Source organism: Typopeltis vanoorti, chromosome 15, assembly GCF_054136105.1.
Source record: "Typopeltis vanoorti isolate ZY-2024b chromosome 15, IOZ_Tvanoo_1.0, whole genome shotgun sequence".
Taxonomy (NCBI): domain Eukaryota; kingdom Metazoa; phylum Arthropoda; class Arachnida; order Uropygi; family Thelyphonidae; genus Typopeltis; species Typopeltis vanoorti.
In genome coordinates, this window is record NC_143563.1 from 54,644,350 (window position 1) to 54,667,534 (window position 23,185).

General features: G+C 34.6%; 1 protein-coding gene across 3 annotated transcripts in view; it reads left to right on the forward strand.

Moving 5' to 3' along the window:
• Positions 1 to 11,453, forward strand: part of Sec6 (Exocyst complex component Sec6) — a 478,173-nt gene extending 466,720 nt beyond the window's left edge. For all 3 annotated transcript variants that reach the window (XM_090405049.1, XM_090405048.1, XM_090405050.1), the window contains exons 21-22: positions 3,621 to 3,713; positions 11,251 to 11,453. In XM_090405049.1, the coding sequence (XP_090261175.1) occupies positions 3,621 to 3,713; positions 11,251 to 11,331 (174 nt within the window). In that variant the 3' untranslated portion in view covers positions 11,332 to 11,453. The remainder of the gene's footprint in view (positions 1 to 3,620; positions 3,714 to 11,250) is intronic.
• The last annotated feature ends 11,732 nt before the right edge of the window (positions 11,454 to 23,185 follow it).

The following is a 23,185-nucleotide window of genomic DNA, read 5'->3' on the forward strand; positions in this document are numbered from 1 at the left end:
CCATTCCCTTTATCCAACTCAGCTGTAACATTGTTATAAAATATGAGCAATGCTTGTAAAATGGAACTATCATACATTCCTTCCATTCCTGAGCTGAGACTCAAGTTATATTAACATGTGAAAGGCCTAGCCAATTCAGCTGAGCATTCCTTTAGCAAATGGGCTGATATGCCATCTGTCCCTATAGACAAATTTTTATCCAGGTTATGCAACAGCTCTTTAACCTCATTTTCTTGAACCTCTAACTCTTCATCCAGTGTAGGAGTATCTCTGTACACCATGTTACATACACCTGGTTAATATATCTTAGCAAAGCGAGCGCTCATTAACTGAACAATCTCATTAGCTTCCGACACTCGAGTACCATCTACATTCAATAAAGTTATTCTTTTACATTCATTCTTTCTTTTGCTTGTGGCATAACAATAAAATTATTTTGGATTGCCTTTAGCTTGCATGGCCAATTTTTTTTCATACTCTGATTTAGCTTTTTTCTTAATACTCATTAGTTTTCTGGCCTGATCCTTATATATTTCATAACTCCTCTCACACTTATTCTTATGATATTCTTTCCACATCATCATCTTCTTCTTGTTGATCTCTTGCTTAATAAGGCTGCACATCCATTTCATTCCCGACCTATTTATTCTTCAAACACTAGGGATACATTCAGATACCATCTCATTTAAGCACTTTTTCAAAGATTCCCATTTAGTAATTGATACCATGGGACCAAAGATAGTATTCTCCTAAGTTGATCATAATTTCTAGCTTTGTAGCTCAGCATGTAGCCTGTTTTAATTGGAGCATCAATACAATTAGATACCTCCCAAGAAAGCACAGCTTAAAATAGCCATATTCTTAACAGAGACCCTTTCTGACGCTATGTGCAAATCCAACACTCTTTGACCTCGAGTTCCTTCTTTCACATGCTGCTTGAGAAAGTTGTCCCACAACAATATGTTATACCCTTTGATTTCTATCACTGTTAAAACATCCTCCTCAGTTAAGTTTCATCAATACTAGCAATCTTTGGGAAAACTAAGTCAAATACCACAAACTCATTCCCTTTATTCCTAGCATTTCTGTACACAAAGATCAGTGTATTGCCAGTATCCTTATAGCCATTATTACTCCCTGCATACTCCACCTGGTTGTAGTACAGTGTACACCTTCTCATTTCTCAAGCCATTATCCCCATCCTTGGAGTTTTAATTTCCATGCTCTAAAACACTGACTTGCCCCTGAAAACATTGGCTAATATTGGTAACTAATACTGATTGAAGTAATAATTCCAGTAATAAATAAATAAATAGGAAATACTAGTTTTCATTTTTTGTTGTTGTTTATGCTAATATTGATAACTGATAATACTGATTGCAGTAATAATTCCAGTTAATAATAAATAGGAAATACCAGTTTTATTTTTATTTATTTATTTATTTTGTTGTTGTTGTGCTAATATTGGTAACTGTGACTGATTTCAGTAACAGTTACCAATGTTAATTAATTTATTTATTTATTAATAATCATCAAGTTAATAAATAAATAGGAAATACCAGTTTTAATATTAAAGAATAATTATAGATTTTTTTTATTATGATACTCAAGGTGGCAAAATAAGTGTGTCATTTATTTAAAATTGTTGAAGTATGTTTTAAATTATAGCGACTGTGTTATTGTAGCAATAATCATTTGTGTCATTGCATGTTGCAAAATGTTGTAAACAAGCAAGCCTAGTTGGCCATGTGGTTGGCATATCCACTAATCAACAGACTGCAGGTATGGATGTTTGGTGATTATGTGGTAGATTAATTTCGTTGCTTGGCAAGACCACCATCCTGTTTATTTGGAGGCCTGAAGGGGGCTTGAGGAAGTTCTGTGTTTGGTCTCTAGCACAAGGTTTCTGGACAAGGTAAAAAATGAATAAAACAATCATAAAAATTAATAAGAATAAAGAAAAAAATCCTTAGTCCACTCATGATACTCATATACTACAAGTTTACATCCTTTCATGGGTGGGAGTCATAAAACTTTTTTTAAAAAAATAGATTGGTTATGATGAATAAACCATAAGACACATGTCTGTGGTGTATTTCTAATTTGGTTTGTCTGCTGAAACATAAAAATAGTTTTATAAAAAAACTTTATTGCTTCCATCTAAGATTGTTAGACTCAAATAGAAATACACTTTTATTAATACAGACCAGTATTTTACAAATAAACATTTATTAAAACCTACCAGTTTCGCCAGCAAACTGTCTGGCTTTTTCAAGGTATTACGGAGATATGAAAGTAAATGCAAATTAAAAGGAACATAAAAAACGTTGTAAACCAAACTAGTACCTATGGTTACACGTTTCGCGTGACAAAGATGGCTTATTGTTCTTATTCATTATCATGCATGCGTGTTTGTTGTAGACTTGTAATGTGATTACTGGCTAGCTGTAGTTCAGATTGATTGAGAGAGAGGATCAAGTTTTTCCACGAACTGTTGAGAATTATACCCTGATTTCTGTTGAGGTTTCCGCCGGTTATTAGTACTATTGTGGCTTCATTAAATACACGATGCCTGTAGTCGTCATCGAGATATGGCTAATTTCTAAACTTCATGAAGTTTAGAAATTAGACAAAAAGAACATGTTGGTGATGTAAACCACAACAGAAGCATTTCTTCCGGCTTAGCACATCATTTCTGCACGTCTAACCACACGATAGATTGGCAAAACAGCTCCATGCCATATGTCGATGACGACTACAGGCATCGTGTATTTAAGGAAGCCACAATAGTACTAATAACCGGCGGAAACCTCAACAGAAATCAGGGTATAATTCTCAACAGTTCGTGGAAAAACTTGATCCTCTCTCTCAATCAATCTGAACTACAGCTAGCCAGTAATCACATTACAAGTCTACAACAAACACGCATGCATGATAATGAATAAGAACAATAAGCCATCTTTGTCACGCGAAATGTGTAACCATAGATACTAGTTTGGTTTACAACGTTTTTTATGTTCCTTTTAATTTGCATTTACTTTCATATCTCCGTAATACCTTGAAAAAGCTAGACAGTTTGCTGGCGAAACTGGTAGGTTTTAATAAATGTTTATTTGTAAAATACTGGTCTGTATTAATAAAAGTGTATTTCTATCTATAAAAACGACCAAAAATGTATACCTTGAATTGTTAGACTCAGCCTCATATAAAAAAAAATGTAGAAAAAAATGTAAGTAACACAAAACAACTTTACATAATCCCTGGTTCACCTCCATGTATATTATAAAATAAATTTTCTTTAAAAATGTTGTTTTGTGTACATCATTCCTAAATTTTAAAGTAATTTAAACCCCATTTAAAAAGGCCACTTATTAGTGTTTATCTCCATTGCATTTTTTGATAAAGAAAGGAAGATTATTGAATGATGACAATAAAATGTAATTTAAAAAGGGAAAAAAAACTACAATGAACTATATATATATATATATATATATATATATATATATATATATATATATATATATATATACATACAGTTTTAATTCCATGAATGGATTTTTTTTATATATATTATACTATTTATTTTATTCTAGCTTAATCTTTTTTTTTTTGTTTATCAGGGTTTATTAAAAAAATATCCAGATATGTCTCTAGAACAACTTGTTTCTTTAATTCTCATACGTGGAGATGTTGGCAAATCAGATGCTAGACAGGCAAGTAGTTATTTTACTATTTTTCATTTACTATCATAAATTCAAGTGTTATTTTCAATAGTTTTAATTTATTTATTCCTTTATTCTTTCATATTGGAATAATTATGTTATGTGTGTGCACATATACATACATACATACACTGTAAAAGTAGAAAAAAAAATTAATATTATGGAAATTGTGTGCTTATGTACTCTATACATAATTTTGTTTTGCTAATAGACAGTCTAGTTATAACCATAATCTGACAAACTTTAATAGAAATCTTGAATACTAGTTTTCATTAAATTCCATCTAGCATGTAAGGAATTAATGATATAAGTGTGAATCATTTTGTCAGTTGAGTTCAGAATTCCTTGTGTATCCCAAATTAAATTCCACCCAGTTTGAATACAGTTATTAAATTTTTCTCCAGTCCAGTCTGCAAAATATCATTTCGCCTCTTTGGAGTTCTAAAATGGTCCAGTTGATTCTACTGGGGGTTAACAATTTTCCTATGAATTCTAAATATCAAATTTGAGTAAAATCCAATCAATCAGAATACTGGATTGCCTCTAGGCAGACATAAAATGACTTACAGGTACTTGAACGTTTTGGAAATGTGTCAACACCTGTATAGAATTATAATGGGTGTCATACATATTAGCTGTTTGATTATTTACAAAACATGTATTGGTGCAATTACTTAAAACTAAGATAAAATAACCCTTGACTTTTCGACCTTTATATCAAGGTCAGGAATATCACAGTAAGCTATAGCCTAACTGCTTTGTTAACCATTTAACCTGGCCTAACCTCTGGTGAGGGAACAAAGGTAGTTCAGGGTAAGCTGTTAACAAATCAGTTATGTTATAGCTTACTAAAGTGTGTTGCAATTAGCTTGTGTTTTAGTTCATATATATGTATTCCTGCTGATGATTGATATAATGGTTGAAACGTCAAGTTATTTTATCTTAAGTTTTAAGTAATGTCTCCATTATTTCCACACAGTGAATACTGACCACTGTATAACCCCCTCTTAAGAGAAGGAACTGTCTTATTAGCTATTATTTGATTTCATATCAGCTGTTATGGAGAATATGAAAAACTCTGTGCATTCTGGCATGAGAATGAAAAGCACTTGAAATATAACTTTGTATTGCTTATGTAGTCAGGACAAAGTTGAATGAAAAATTTGTTTTCCATTCATATATTCATTCATCTGAACTAATTGATCTTTTGCAAAAGTAAAAGAAATATTGTTTTCCCATTTAGATATAAATGGCCCCCTTAAAGTTTTATTTGAGTCATGAATTTTGTTGCTGTTAATATTTATAAGATTTTTTACAATTTGAAGCATTATATAGAAAATTAATTTAAAATTATAGTCCAATGAACTGAAATTTAGTTTCATTACCAAGCTTCTCAGTCTGAAAGGTGTGTTCTAAAAATTGTTATGTTTGTTTCTTCAGTGAAGAGGATGCAGTATGTTAGATATCACACATATTATCCTTCAAAAGAAAAATACCAGAATGAAAGATATTTAATTAGATAACAACATTAATTCTCAGGCAGCAAACAGAAATTTAAAGTGACAGGACTATAAAAAAAAACAAAATACCTCTGATGTATTTTTTACTAAGATAATTATATTCTGTGTTATTCTATTTTATTTTTTCACTAGAGGTTAGTCTGTGGTCAACAGTTGATCAAGCAGGTATTCTCAGCCCACTGTAGTATATACCAATGTAGCTTGTGATCCAGTGGATATATATGTATTCCTGATGATCTTGATCTGAAATTCAGAATGTCGAATTTTATTTTAATTAAAGTTCTTAAAAATTGTTGCATGTCTCCATAATTATTGATAATGATCAGAAGCTTTAATAGCAAAATAGTTTTAATAGAATGAGATAAACTAGGTTGGTTACTCTGTGATGAGATGCCAAACAGATGCATCAGTACATCGATGAAAGTAGAATAAAAAAAAAAAAAAGTAATTTGGGGAAAAAAAATGTGAGCAGTGATTGAGGAAAGCACCATCTATTCTATCTACCAGATATGACCCCATTCATATGCCATCTCCTATCCTAGGAGGTTTACTACCATGTGAACTCATGGCTAACCATGGCATAATAACATGTGGTGAGGACTCTATCTTTTCCATATATTGTTGTAAGTATTCATGGCTGTAATTCATGTGTGTGTGTGTGTGTGTTCACGGGGCTGGTTTGTCTGTTCTGAGGGACAAAAAGCCCGAGTTTCCAGGTGAAAAACCCTCTACCTCTGTATGAGACCGGGTAACTCATCTTTAGTCGAAAGAGACCAGATAAAGGTTCCTCGTGTCTTGGATGGGAATCGAACCCAGGTCTTTCTGACTAAAGGGCTTCATTTATACCAACTGAGCTAAGGAGGCACCAGATATAATAGGTATGGTTTATTAAACTAGAGATGGACAGTATTGGATTTTCAACCATGATTACATTTCTGACTGTTTCATGATTGTTGGAGCTAAGGGTAAATTGTAATGACTGCTTTCTGGGCTACATGGAGAAATTTCACTCGGTTTCTCAACACTTCATTGTTTATGGTCTCAGCACTGTTATGTTAATTCTGGTATTCAGGATCCATGAAGAGACATGAAAATTATAGTATCTTATTTTAATTATACACTGGTTATTTTAGTATAGTCAAAAGTTTCTGAATGGACTTAAGAATTCTGCAGTTAGTACAAACCTTCATCAGTTTGTAGACAGAGTGGAATCTGCTGGATCATTTGCCATTTATTTCCAAGTTTCTGCTTGCATTAGTGAAACGTAATGCCTTGTAAAATATGATATGTTGTGGCCTATGTAATTTCTGTTCTGTCAAAAACTGTCTAACAATATGTGTGCATCAAGTTCTGCTTCAGGTTGAGAAAGGAAACTGGGTGAATTAAAATATTTATTTGGCTTCTCAAGTTTAATAAGGGAGTGCATGCTTTCTTTTAGTATCTGGCCATCCTATGAAAAGTCTGGTCCAAAATGTTAGTTATGCCATGCACTGCATTTTTCCTCAGCTTGAATTGGCATTTAAGAGAAAATGTTTAATAATATTACCACAATTAAAATAAAAATTGCAAGTTATGCAGCAAGCATCAAAGCACAGGTCTCTTCTGCAGTTTTCAACAAAATGGTATGTATTTGCTGTATTAAGTCAAAGAAATTACTTTGAAGGTGACACCATGGAATATCAGGTAAATACCATTTCCTTAAGGAAACAAATATTCCCATTCCCCTTTACATATCAGGCCCATTGGTCTATGATGGCCAACTTTACTTCTTATAAACCTAATTTGGAAAATGACAAGGTGATTAATCCTTTCTCCATAGTCTCTTGAGCAGTATATGCATTTGTCAGAAATATTCGGCTGACATCAATATTTGTTTATTTCTATATTGCTTGCTAAAAATGTAATATAATTCTGAAATCAACATATTTTGCATATCCATTACTATACAAATGATTTTGTTAGTGAGAATATTATTTAAACTTAAGAATCCTGAATGCATGGCTTTGAAGAAAGAAACAAAAAAGATGTTTCAAAAATTAGGAAGAAATGCTTATATATGAGAGTAGTCTGAAAAGTTCTTGGCCTCAACCATAGATAGCAACACTATCAGGAAGATTTTTTTTCCAAGTTGGTACATCTGTCATAAGAATCCATTTGAAATTGCAAGTCATTCTATCAAGTAGTTTGTTTTATACAGCTGTCTGAAGCAAAAGTGTTATCTGTATCCCTTGAAATGAATAAAATTGAATATCATGCATTTAAAAAATTCTTCGTAAAAGAAGGTTTAACGCCAAAAGAAATTCATTCGAAGTTCATGAAAGTTTATGGGCACTCTTCTCCTTCGTTTTCGAAAATTAAGAAATGGGCTACCGAGTTTAAACGTGGCAGTACCAGCCTTGAAGATGATCCATGTGAAGGGCATCCAAAAAGTGTAACAACACCAGAAATCATTGATCAAGTGCATGATATCATATTGGATGACTGGCAAGTCAAAGTGTATGAAATTGCTGAGACTATAGGCATTTCTAAAGAACGTGTAGGATATATTTTGCATGAAGAATTGCAAATGAAAAGGTTTTGTGCAAGGTGTGTGCCGTGCTTGCTCACAGCACAGCATGCAGATCAAAAACGCACTTGCATGAAAATCTCTGAACAGTGCTTGGGGCATTTTAACAAAAATAAAACTGATTTTAAGCGTCGATTTATTACTATGGATGAGAATTGGATTCACCATTACACACCAGAATCCAAAAACAGCAATCAAAACAATGGACAAAAGCCGTTGTTCAGCACCAAAGTCAGTTCTATCAGCAAGAAAAGTCATGTCATCGGTGTTTTGGGATGCTAAAGGTATTTTGTTTATTAATTCTTGAAAAGAGCAAAACAATAACTGGGGAATATTATTCCGATCTTTTAACCGTACTAGATGAAAAAAATTCGTGGAAAAAAAAACGGTTTGCAGAAGAAAAAAAAATCATCTTTCATCAGAACAATGCACCTGCCCATAAAAGTGTTTTGGCAATGGGAAAATTAAGGGATCTGCACTATGAATTGTTGGAACACCCACCCTATTCCCCAGATTTGGCTCTTTCAAACTTCTATCTCTTCCCCAAATTAAAACTCTTTCTTGCTGGTCAACATTTTTCTTCGAATCAAGAGGTGATTGCAGCTGCAGAGGGGTATTTTACAGATCTTACTGAGAACCACTACATGGATGGGATAATGGTGCTCCAGCACCATTATCCCATGTATAAATCACTGGAATAAATATATTAGTCTTAAGGGAGATTATGTTAAAAAATAAATATAATTTTGAAATTATAAATTCGTTTTTTTCATTGTTAAGTTTCTAGTAGTAAGACTTATACGTTGGTTAGACATAACTGGTAATTAGTTTACGGAATTAACAACGCATATAAAGTATATTAATTAAAGATAACTTTAATGAATAACTTCTATATTTCGGCAATGTCACATTGCCATCTTCGGGGACATAAAGATATGGTATGTGCACTCAGGAACTAACACAAAGCAAATGAGGAAGAAAGCAAGAAACTAATATTGTTCCTAAAGTCCTAATGGTGCCCTCTTGCGGGCTAATTTGGTAGTCTTGGCAGTTGGGCTGAAGTTCTCATAATGAAAGTCTCCCAAATTTGGGGCAGTTTCATGCACCCAAATTTGTTGAGGTTAGGAACGTTTTTTAGAGCTGCTGAAAATTCTTTGAATAATCTTTCGTATTTAAACTTTCTGCGATGGATTATTTTTGTTTTCTTCCAACGGATTTTATGGTGGGTATCTAAGGCATGGTCTGCCAGCCCAGAGCGGCTGTACTGGTGAAACCGGATGGATGTAGTCTTGGTGTTCTGAAATCCTGATATTTGTTGTTCTGCCTGTTTGGCTAAAGTAGGACAATTTGCAGCTGCAAGGGACCTGGTATACACCAGGTAGGTCTAGGGGAAGTGGTTGGTCTTTGGTAGAGCGGATAAGGGATGCCAACTTTTTATATGGTCTGTAACAGGAAGTGAGGTCATATTTTTTGAGGATATTGGTTATTTTTTCAGAGGTGCCATGGATGTAGGGGATGGTGATAGACTTGGTGTAATCTTTATTGTGGAGGGGGGGAGGGGGGTTGTGGTTTACAGGTCTTAGTATTTTTTGGATTTTTTTGGGGTTATAGCCATTGGCTAAGAAAGTGTTGAGGATGTGGTTTAGTTCAATGGCCTGTGGAAGTCACCAACAAACTTAAACCTTATAACTCTAGACCCCCCCGATTATATGGACTCCCAAAAATACATAAACAAAATGTGCCATTGCGTCCCATAGTGGATGGCATTGATTCCCCCACATATAAATTAGCCAAACATTTAGCCAAAATGCTAACACACTACACTGGCAACACACCATCACACATAAAAAACTCTGCCCACTTTAAAGCCAGTATAGAAAACCTCACACTCCAACACACTGACATAATGGTCAGTTTTGACGTCTCCTCCCTATTCACTAATGTCCCACTCAAAGAAACCCTTGAGCTCATCCAAGCCAAGTTTCCTCCCGATATCTCTGCCCTATTTCAGTTCACAATGAACTCAGGCTATTTCGTTTGGCAAGGAAAGTTCTACAAACAGATAGAGGAGGACAGCCATGGGTTCACCACTTTCGCCACCCTTGGCCAATTTCTTTATGGAGACATTTGAAGAGAAAGCCTTAAACTCCGCCCCACAAAAACCCACTATTTGGCTTCGTTATGTGGATGACGTGTTTGCTATTTGGCCACATGGCTCAGACACACTCCACTCCTTCCTAACACACTTAAACAACCAACATCCCAGAGTCCAGTTCACCTTAGAAAAAGAGGAAAACAACACCCTCCCCTTCCTAGACACTTTAATCACCCGCCAGCTTGATGGATCTTAGGTTTTCTCTGTTTACAGAAAACCCACCCACACTGGCAGATACATTCACCAGCAATCCCACCCCCCTCCCTCACAACAATATGGGGTGATAAAAACACTATATAACAGGGCAAAATTAATCTGCTCAGATGACAAGGCCCTGACTATTGAACTAAACCACATCCTCAACACTTTCTTAGCCAATGCCTATAACCCCAAAAAAATCCAAAAAATACTAAAACCTGTAAACCACAACCCCCCCCCCCCTCCCTCCCACAATAAAGATTACACCATGTCTATCACCATCCCCTACATCCATGGCACCTCTGAAAAAATAACCAATATCCTCAAAAAATATGACCTCACTTCCTGTTACAGACCATATAAAAAGTTGGCATCCCTTATCCACTCTACCAAAGACCAACCACTTCCCCTAGACCTACCTGGTGTATACCAGGTCCCTTGCAGCTGCAAATTGTCCTGCTTTGGCCAAACAGGCAGAACAACAAATATCAGGATTTCAGAACACCAAGACTACATCCGGTTTCACCAGTACAGCCGCTCTGGGCTGGCAGACCATGCCTTAGATACCCACCTTAAAATCCGTTGGAAGAAAACAAAAATAATCCATCGCAGCAAGTTTAAATACGAAAGATTATTCAAAGAATCTTCAGCAGCTCTAAAAAACGTTCCTAACCTCAACAAATTTGGGTGCATGAAACTGCCCCAAATTTGGGAGACTTTCATTATGAGAACTTCAGCCCAACTGCCAAGACTACCAAATTAGCCCGAAAGAGGGCACCATTAGGACTTTAGAAACAATATTAGTTTCTTGCTTTCTTCCTCATTTGTTTTGTGTTAGTTCCTGAGTGCACATACCATATCTTTATGTTCCCGAAGATGGCAATGTGACATTGCCGAAATATAGAAGTTATTCATTAAAGTTATCTTTAATTAATATACTTTATATGCGTTGTTAATTCTGTAAACTAATTACCAGCCAGTCATTGTTAAGCTGAGAACTTTTCAGACCACCCTCATATATAATATGAATAACTTCTCTTTTTATATGATGTGTGTGTTTTATATATAGTTTTTTTTTTTTTTTTTCAGTTGGTGTTGGACATCATAACAAAATTGGGCACCCACAAGACAGAAAAGTCAATATTTTCAGAGATTTTAATTTCCCTATGATGAATGTTGTCTGTTTATCATTAGAACTTATTTTTCAGATTTTTTAAGACATTAAATATTGGTTTTTTTTTTATTTTTATTTTAAGTTCAACAGTTATTTCTATGAACTTCATAAAATGTGAATTTTCTTTAAAACATTAAAATGTTTATTTGGAAGCATACAGTTAGATATAAAAGTATAAAATATGGAATACCCTCTGATATTTTGATTAGGCAGGAGCAGGTGCTGAAGTAATGGACTCAAAAAAAAAAAAAGTTTATATGATGATTTTATACAGAAACCTAGGCCTTCTCTGCCTCAACTATAATTGTAATAGTATTTCACTTATTTGTACCTTGAATTATCAGAATGACAAAATTGCTTTCCCACTGTGTGTGTCAGATAAACAATAGATTACTAATCTTAACATAACTTTGTTATATTAGATTAGTAGGTATCTGATAATATCATATACTTCTTTGGGAGCATTTGTTGGATATCAGTTAAATGACAACATACACTATTTACCAATAATTGTCCAGACACCACTGTTATTTGAAGTTATGGAGCATTTCAAGTTTGCTAATAACATAAAAACTGGCGTACAGATAGTAGGAAGCAGTATTTCATTGCAGAAGTTGAATAGTAGAAGATGTCATGTCTGTACGTAGCATTACTGCTCAACTTGAGCATCCAAAATCAACAGTTGATGTGATGTCATCAACAAATGGAGACATTCTGGCATGCTGAACTCAGTGCTGCTTTGATGGAGGAATGGATACAAATTCCACCTGATGCCTGCCACACATTGGTGGAAAGCCTCCCTCAAAGGGTGCTGGAGGTGATAAAAGCCAAAGGTGGACATACCCGATAGTAGGGTTTGCTTTCTGGTATCAATTGTAAATTGCTAAAGTGTCCAGACAATTACTGGTAGATAGTGTATTTTTATTGTATATGAAAGCTGGAATAGAATCCACTGTTAAATTGCTGGTGGGTTGTGGTTGCCGTTGATGGAGATGATTGGTAGTTAGAGGTTCGGTGGGTGGCGACAGTTGTATAGTGGGTGTCCTCCCGCGATGAGTTTTCGGACTCCTTGGAGGTGTCACGAATAGTAATAATAAAATAAGAAGAAGAAATCAGTTTTTGGTTGAAAACTAGTTTAATGCCCTATATCTGACATTTTAAATGAAATAACTAGTATTGTAAGAATCTTAAACAAAGTAGATATTATTCCCCATTAACTCTGACCATTACCTTGTATCAGCCGTGGTTAAACTTATTACCTAGCATCCCTTGTCCCTTATTTGTCAGATACATGCAGGTTTGTAGTTTTGGGGATTAGTGCATTGACAAATCAGTCTCAATGTGTTGTTTCACAAACTAATTTAATTAATCCAAGAAATCTATTTACAATGTTCAATCTATATATGAGTATGGATACAAAGACATTACCGGTCATGGCCAATTCCATCTGAGCATATCTTAAACTTAGTTCTCCTACAATCCTAACATTTCTATCTTATAACCTATATATAATTTACAACTTATTAGTCTTTCTTACTCAATAAATTATTAAGCATACCAAGAGTGAACTTATTTATGCATTAATTTACAGAAGTTCACTTACTTTTATAATAGGTAATTATTCAAATACATCATAAATATTTACATATCTATCTAAATACATACGACTAGTTGAATTACATATACTTTATTCTTTTAGGATAGTCCTTATTCGATTCCTTTGTCTACATGATAATATTCCTTTTTCTTCTGGCTGTATGACTGTTCTTTCTTTCCCACCGTTTTCTTTGTCATTGATATTCCCTCCTCTGAATTTTATTCATAGGCAACGTGGTGACTGACCTTGGCCATTTAATGATTGTTTTCTTTGCTGATCTATCAGTGATGACTTGTGCTGATCTCCTCACATGAGACACTCCGACAACCAACAGGAGACTTCACATGGCAGTGGACCCGGGGGGGGGAGGGCCAAAGCCCCAAGACGCTCTCCTTCCTGATGCTTTTATAGCTCCGGACTTGCATGTAATACGCATGCATGTCTCTCAAGATTTCTATCTCAGAGTCATGTCAATCACGGGATGTGTTGATGCCATAATTCACACAACACCAGTTTGAATAACACAAGATATTTTTCATAAAGTTATTACATACAAGAAATTTAGTATTTTACAAACAATAATAATTCTATTTATAATTTTCATTCTAGTTAACAAGTGAAAGAATTCCAACATCAACCCTATAACCACCTCTCAACAATTTAAAAGTCTTAATCATATCACCTCTCCTTCTTCTATCTACCAAACTCTGCAGTCCACGTTCCCTCAGCCGATCCTCATTACTAACATTGTACAGTCCTGAAACCATCTTTGTTATCTGCCTCTGTACCCTTTCCACAGTTAATTTATCCCCTTCAAATCCTGGGGACGAAATTTGAGAACAGTAGTCTAAGTGTGGTGTGATCAGGGTCTTATACAATGGAATGATAACTCTTTTATCTCTGCAGGTCAGCGTCCTTCTCAGTATTGCAGCAATCCTCTGTGTTACCTTCACCACCTTTGCAATATGTTCCCTGAATTTCAGGTTTCTATCAATCATCAACCCCAGATCTCTTGTCTCCCCTACTTCCTCCAGTACAACTCCTCCAACAGAGTATGCAGTGTCCCCTCGATGTTTCCCAAACCTCAAGACCTTACATTTTGCTGCGTAAAACCAACACTCCCCATTCATATCTGCCCTATTACTAATAACCCTTCCCAGCTTCACATCATCTACAAACTTAACTCCCCCCCCCCCGCAATCCACTGACAATGTCATTGATATAAAGATCAAACAATATAGGCCTCAGTATTGAGCCCTGTGGGACCCCACTTGTAACCTTCTGCCTCCTTGAAACTGCCCCACCATACACAACTCTCTGATACCTATTGGACAGCCAATCCTGAATCCAGTTGACTAACCTGACATCCAAATCTGCTGCAACTTAAATATCAGCTTATCATGTGGCACCCTGTCGAATGCCTTCACTTAATCCAAGAAAATGGGAGTATATGCCTTTCTCTCATCAACTGCTTTTGTAACTTTATTATAAAAGGCTAGCATATTACTAAAACAAGAGCACCCCTTAAGAAATCCATGTTGACTCTCACAGATACTAGTCATGTAGTATTTATAAGAACATTATCATCTGCCCAATGCTGTATACAGTCCTTCACCAATTTCTCTAAGATCTTAACTAATGTCACACAAACTGGCCTATATAATTACACTTTCAGAGTGCTAATGTTCTGTAAATTCTTACATTAACTAAATGTACTCCAAATTCAAAACTAATGGTCATGTGTTCTTTGATTTTTTCCTGAAAAGAAATGAGAAGAATATTGTCTAAACCAGATAACAAAAAGTCCTCTGGTAATGATAGCATTTGCAAATGTTTGAAAAGTTTGTGCTGCAGAGTTGACTCCTGTTTTGTGTTATCTTTTCATGCGTTTCTGTTCCACTGGTATTTATTCTATAGTTTGGAATTAGTCCATCTTCAGCTTATTCCTGTAAGAAATCTTTACCATCAAATTACTGTCCTCTTTCTAATAATAGAGAAATTCATAAACAATCAGCTTCTATGTATCCAGAAATCTCTTGGCTAATTAGTAATTGCCAGCATGGAATCGAATCTGCCATCATGAACAAGGGAAATTTTTTTTTGCTTATATTACCCCATCTTTGGACAAATTTGATGGAAGAGTGAGGAAACTCAAATGGCTGTTCTTTATATTTTTAATTGATGTGGTTTGGAACAAACCTATTAAGTTAGCTCCCATCTTACGGTCTGCTTTGGTTTTGGCTGTTGGATTGCTAGCTTTCTCTGTTAGCACATTATATGTGGTGCTGTAAGTAGTACTGCCAGGCTCTATTCTTTCACTTATCCTTTTTCTACTCCTTTTGCTGATATTCGAACACTGCTTTCTTTATCATTTCTCAAACTAGCTAGAATATCTATAACCCTGAATTTCAAATCATTTTTCAGCAGGGTTTAGACAACCTTCTTAACCTTGCTGCTTGCAAAATTCAGTCCTGCCTTAGTTCTGGGTGGGGGGAAGGAAATCTTCCAATCTTTTTGACGCTAGCTAAAGTTGCTGGACAAGATTTTCTTTTCTTCTCAAGATGACTCTTAACTTCCAATCTTTCTTAGCATAAATATGTTAGAAATATCACCTTAGTATCCACAAAATTTGAGTTCTCATTTGCTTATGATCGCTGAACAACAAAGAAATTACAAGTCTGTTTAGTCACAGAATACGTCTTTCACATTTGAGTGTTGAGACCTAAGGGCTCTCTTTTAAAAACCTTAACTTAGTATAGAGGAGAGCAGTTAGTTCAATCCATTTCCCATCCTTCTTTCACACAGATATTCAGTTGCTACTGCTAGAATTTTCTATTTGCATGGTCTTTCTACTTCTGCACCCATGGAGCAGTTATTTTCTTTTGCAACCCAGATCAGCTCTCAAAAAAGATTCTCTTAATAATGTATGTGAGACACTTGTGCTGCCTAATTGAGCAAATAGAAATTGTACAGAAAAGACAAATCGATACAAAATAAATAACGGAAAAAACTCACGTAGAAAGATTATTTAATAGTATAATTTTCACCTGTGTGTCACAGGCATCTTCAGTACATTAAGCTCAAAATTAAACACTAACTGACAATTCCAAAAAGCGCCACCTAAGTAGCTGGTGTAAGATAACTAAAAAGGTCAATAACTTTCCTAAAAAAATACAATAAAAAGTTAGGAAAGATTAGCTGATTTGAAAAGTACTATCTCCCATAAAGGGGATAGACGTAAGCCGTCGGATCTGTTTAAGTTAGGAGAATGAAGTAGAGTTTCACGTTTCTTTATAAAGGCGTTCCATGAGAAACTGACTTTTGTGAAGAACTCTTGTCTTTCTCCAATGAACTCTGTGTCTAGTGAAGATGGCATGTTCAGAAAGTCCAGACTTTTCAGGTTTAAAGTATTCAATATAAGATTGGTGTTCTTCTAGCCGAATAGAGGCAGATTTTCCTGTTTGTCCGAAATAAGATAATCCACAAGAGCACGGAATCTGGTAGACGCCTGGATGATTAAGATGTGGAAGCTTGTCCTTAGGAGAAGTGAGAAAGGTGGAGATTTTTCTAAACGGTTGAAAGGTAACAAAAATATTCAGTGGTTTTAAAACTTTTGCTATACGTTCACTGATGCCTTGTGCATAAGGGATAGGATAGTAATGCGCATTATTTCCTCTGTGTTTGAAGAGGAAGACATATTAAAACTACTCAAAGTTCTTTTAATGAAGCAATTCTTATAACCATTAGATAGAAAGGAAGAAGTTATATATTGTAGTTCTTTCTGTAAAAGATCGTCTGAAGAACAAAAGGAGTGTGCCCGATGAACCATTGTTTTAATAATAAATAAATCAATAAATTTACAGGCGAAAATTATATTATTAAATAATCTTTCTACGTGAGTTTTTTCTGTTATTTATTTTGTATTGATATGTCTACTCACGGTATACCTCTTTTAAAACTCAGAAAAGACAAATTATTAATACATTACTTTTTTAAGACAGAGGTTGTCTTTATAATGAAGCCAGTCTTTTTAATAATGCAAGTAATTGTTTCAAATGTCTTAAGAAATGTGTTTTGTAGTTATTTTACTACATAGTAAAGTAAAAATCAATACATTTACAAATTTCATGGAAAAGCAGCTTTTTCTAATATTCTGCTGACCTATTTGTGATTATGGTATTAAATACAAAATGTTTTTGTGTTTGTGTATATATAAAGTAGCTTAAAGATTGACAAAGCTAAATTTTGGTAAATCCCATATAATTTAAAGCCAAACATTAAATTCAGGGGTGCTTAAGGGTCAAAGCTGTATAACTGAGAGGAGACCTCCACATAGCCTTTAAAGGAATGCAGAGAACCGACAGGGCTTCTGACCTAATTTCCAATCCTCGTTCTCATGGTGCACCCTGTTAGGTATCTACCTGGATACTGAATGAACGAGGATGGGCTGGCAATTTAGGATTTAGTTGACCAAATTGTATTCTTATTGGTTAAACCAAAATACAAAATGATGGTACAACATAACGAAATTTCATATTGGCTGGGGCGACACCCCAGCCACCCATTGTTTTTGCCAGGGAACCAGGGTGAACAGCGAAAAGTCAGCTACTGGAACAAATCTGAAAACACGCCCCAACTCAACATTACCAGAGTTAAAGATCGGTACTATCAACGTAAGAAGCCTGAATGGCAAAGAAATGGAGCTAGCTGAGGAATTAAATAAGTACCAGATTGACATAATAGGGGTGACTTAAACAAAAAAAGACAAAAACTGGTGAGATCTTTCTGAGCAATAAATACAAAATGTTATATTCAGGCAATGACAATCAAGGAAAAGAAGGAGTAGCCATTGTATTCAACACAAAATACTAAGCTAATCTTCTTGAATAGCAGGCAGTCTCAAGTAGAGTAATGTGGGCAAATATGAGAACGGGGAACTGGACAGTGAGACTTGTTTGTGACTATGGTCCCACAGAAGTTTCTGCTAAGGTAGAAGTGGAGGAAATTTTTGACGCTTTAGAAAAAGCAACTGACACAATGAAAAAGGAAAAGTTGGTCCTTGTTGGGGATCTAAATAGCAAAATAGCAAGTGATTGTCAGACATACAAAAATATATTGGGAAAATTTGGAGAAAAGAGCAAAGCTAATAATAATGGAAATTAGAATTGAAGGAAGTACAGGAAGATGGTTTAATGTTAAATCTGGTGTGAGACAAGGAGGTGCATTATCCCCTCTGTTATTCATTATCTATATGGATCACATTATGAAGGAAAGTGGTATTAAACATGATATCAAAATTGGAGAGATGTTAATGTCAGTTCTTTGCTTTATGTTTCTTCTAAATAAATCCGCTACAAGTCTGCAAGATTCTCTGACTAAATTGAATAACTGTTGTAATAGATATGGTATAAAGGTCAGCAATAAAAAGACAAAGACAATGAAAATAGGCAGAATCATTGAAAATGTCAACTGTGTTGTGAATGGAGAACCTGTGGAACAAGTAAAACATTTCAGCTATATAGGCGCGATTTTTACTGAAGATGGTAAATTAAATATAGAAATAGACAACAGAATCAACAAAGCTGGTATGGTAGGAAGTCAATTGAATAAATTCATATGGAATAAGAGAGAAATTAGTCGGAACACTAAATTAGCTGTATACAAGACAGTGTTCAAACCAGTTTTAACTTATGGATCTGAGAGCTGGGTCAGAAGTAAAACACTTGACCAAAGACTAGAGACCGCAGATATGAGAGTCCTGAGAAAGATTAGAGGCATGAACAGATGGCAGCAGTGGCAATATCGTATTAAATTGAGGATATTACGAAAGAACTTGACATTGCCAGCATCCAGGAATGATGCGTTAGCAGAGCTAATCTCAGGTGCTATGGTCACTTAAACAGAATGGGCGAGGAAAGATTAGCAAAACAATTGTTCTCTACCAGGTTGGCAGGAAAACGACTCAGAGGAAGATCACGATATAGGTGGATTGATATGGTACAAAGTGCCTTAGACGATAGAAATATAAGATCTGATAATGTTGAAGTCTTGACAAGTGACAGACTGATTTGGAGGAAAATTGTAGATAGGAAGTTAGTAATGATGTAATTTTTTTCATGTAGTACTATCATATCCTGTACACCCCTTGAGGGTTCATGGCAGGAAATTGATGATGATGATGACATTAAATTCAAATTTTGTGAACATTTCCATAAAGTTTTGTTCGTGACTACTTTGTCTCCCACTGCAATTTAACATAAAATGAAAATGTTACCATTGGGCAGATTTTTTAGTACATATGTTCCAAAAAATCTGCCTTATTAAAAAAAAAAAAAAAGTCACATTGGAGCTTAATTCATGAGTGCAATTATCTTTATCCCCTAATTAGTCAGCAGCTGAAGGAATAAGCATGCAGTTTGCTCCTTCAGATGGGAAAGTGTTCATTTGATCTGGAATTGTATGCATACTATGACTTAATTCTAGACAGTTAATATACTTTTTGTATCAAATAATCCCAAATTTTCATATACAGAAGTTTTTAAAAATGTTATTTATAATCAAGAAGCATTTAAGTGCCAAACAAATGTTTTCTGAATTTTTACACATCAAACTTTAATTTCATTATAAGCAATGTGCAAGTTAGTCGATTCTCACTCTTGCACATTGCTTATAATGAAATTAAAGTTTGATGCATAAAAATTCAGAAAACTCTTTAATAGTCACATTTTTGATGTGCCTACTTTTCCTATCCAAATTTCTATGCCATGCTATATATATATATATATATATATATAAAGAATTTTTTCAGTACTTTCCTTTTAAAATTTTCTGATTTCTTGTAATTTCAATAATTATAACTAATGCTTTTTATTTTGATACCCCTCCAACTCCATATCTTAGGAATGTTACATAATTAAGAATAACTTCCCTTGGAAAATATATTCAGCTCAAACCTGAACTATATTATATATTATATAAACCACTATCTTACCACACAACTTTCAACAAGAAAACAAAGAATGTAGCAATAATAAGTTTCTTGGTTAAATTGCAAACAGTAAACAAAACAAAACATTCAGATTCACATGCTATATTTACTTTTTCCCTCAGGATATAATGGGTATTGAACAGTTTGGTCATACATTAAAAGGTGCTGGTTGTTGATGAGTCCTATTAGTGTTTTAAACATCTAAAAATAAATCCTTACCAGCATTAAAATTTCCCATAATAAGCTGCCAGAGTCTGTGGTAGGTGCTACGACCGTGAATGAGTTCAAGGCAAGGTATGATAGATACTGTGTGAATGTCGAATAGTTGTTCTTGACATGATGTTAGGGTCTCATTTGATGAGTCTGTCGACTCCTTGGAGTTGCCCGGAATAATAATAATAATTATATACACCCTAAAGGATGTGTGCTTTGCATTATGGTATACTAAGGTAATTGATGGTCATCAAGTCATTAGCCTCTATATAAAAGTAGCCCTGTCATTAATGATACCTCACATGAAGACTTTGTTTGCTTACACTTGTATAAAAGATTAAACCAAGAATATAATTACTTGGCATCTTAAATTTATAGCATGACCAAGTGAAAAAACTAACAGAAAAAAAAATGGAAAATTTGAAAATGTGATCTTTTTAAAATAAAAACATTTTTAGCAGTATTAAATTTGACTGCAAAATGAAAATCACTTAAGGTTTCAAATATAGCTTAATTTATTTTATACAGAACAACAAAGACAGAATAGCAAGGTTACTTTGTAAATAACATCATCAGAATTACTAGTGCCATATATGTTGGCATATAACATGCTATTTGAAGTTTAAAAAAAATGTATCAAATCAGGGATTGTCTTGTACTTCAGGTATAAAAAATTTGAACCTTTGAATTTAGTGATGGAAAATATCATCAAACGACTGTGTAGTGGTGTTATGTTAGATGCATGGTACATGCATCTAACATAACATAAAATACAAGTAGTCAAAAGGTGTCAAAAGAATGTGCTTTGCATTATGGGATACTAAGGAAATTTATGTGAAGTCATTAGCCTCTATATATATATACAAGTAGCCCAGTTGTGAAGTGACTTCACACGTAAACTTTGTTTGCTTACACTTGGATAAAGGATGAACCCAAGAGTATAATTTCTTGGCATGTTAATATATTTTGTAAATAAATGTATTCACTAAGGCAGTGTTTTTTTTTTTTTTTTCCATTTAAACCTTATTTGGCATGATAATCATATGAATTACAGTATAGTAAACCAAAGATTATAAATTAAAAATGCCAAGAAATTATATTCTTAGGTTCATCCTTTATCCAAGTGTAAGCAAACAAAGTTTACATGTGAAGTCACTTCACAACTGGGCTACTTGTATATATATAGAGGCTAATGACTTCACATAAATTTCCTTAGTATTCTATAATGCAAAGCACATTCCTTTAATACCTTTTGACTACTTGTATGTGAAATTATGACTTCTGCATTACTTCAACCTTGCTACCACTTCTGGGTCTTGCTCCCACTGATGAGACCTCAGTAAAGGTCAAAACCGTTGTGGCCTTTCCCATAATGCATAGTATTATACATGTCTGTAAGGATATGTGCATTGCATTATGGGATACTAAGGCTATCGATGTGAAGCCTTTATATACAAGTAGCCCAGTTGTGAAGTGACTTCATGCGCAAAGTTTGTTTGGTTACACTTACACTGACATGTTACACAGTAACGTGTCAAATGCAGCAAGTATAGTGCAATATAAAATGGTGTGTTGGGGGGGGGTCGTCTTATATGTCCAGTTTCCCCCTGTGCCAGCATATAGGATAACAACTTTTTTTTTTTTAAATTCTCTATTTGGTATATTTGTTTCAAGCATACATTTAAAAATCTGTTTAAAAAAATTGACATTTTTTAAAAAAATCAAGTGCAAATGTACTGTGTGTGTGTGAGAAAAACTGACACAATTCTTTTTATTTATTTATTTGTTAATTATTATTACATCACACCTCCAGGGAGTCCAAAGACTCATCAAGAGAGGGCATCTACTCTACAACTCCTCGTCTCACTACTCCACCAACCTTCATCATCTAACATCAATGCCATCTATTGCGAACTACCACCACTAATACTTTCACAGACAATCACAAACATCCATGCCCACGGTGGGATTCGAACCCGCAGCCTTTTGGCTGGAGAGCGGATACGCTAACCACTCGGCCAACCAGGCCGAGGTTTTAATCTCAGCTCGTTATGCAAATGATGTTATAACTCCTAAATAAATCCAGTACAAGTCTGAAAGATTCCTGAATAACTGATGCAACAAATTTGACATAAAATATGTAAGAACATTTGAAAATATCAGTTGCATCCCAAATGGAAAAAATATAGAACAAGTAAAACTTCAACTGTACAATTTTTAGTGACAATGGAAAATTAAATATGAAATAGGCAACTGAATTAGCAAAACTGGTAGGTGGTCAGCTAAGAAATTCATATTAATAAATTCATGGAATAAGATGGAAATTAGTTAAAACACTAAACCAGCAGTATATAAGTGTTCAAAATACTTTAACTTATGGATCTGAGATCATGGTTAGAAATAACATAGTTGATTGAAGACTGGAGATCAACAAGAGTTAACAAGTGGGATCAATGGCAGAATCATATTAAAAATGAGAATATTAGGATAGAACTTGACATTGTTAGCGCTAATATAGGCATGTGCAACAGAGTTAATCTCAGGTGGTATAATTAAGCAGAATAGGAGAGGGAAGATGGGCAAAGGGTTGTTTCATGACAGGAAAAAAGACCCAGCGTAAGGTTAGATGTATTGATGGTAGTGCCTTAGATGACCAAAATATAAGATCAAACATTTAGAGATGAAGAAAAATTGTTGATAGTAAACCGTAAAAAACAAAGAGAACTCTAAGCAATTTTCTCTCCTCGTCAAGAGGCTGCAAAACCTATAACTTACCCAGTCATGTGGAGGCATTGTAGTTAAGAAACCTGTTGATGTCGTCTTGAAGAGCTGAAGACACCAGAGTCTAGGCAAATGATGACAGTTCACAACGAGCAGCACATGAAAATACCTACAGAAAAGGTAGAAACAGAATCTGTAAGAGAGTAATCTATCAAGCAGCCTGATTTCTTCTGGATAGCATCAAGCATTCTTAGCCAAGTTTTTTATGTACCATCCCAAATATGAAAACAGCTTTCTGTGGGTGGACAAATTTAGGATTTATATATAGCAG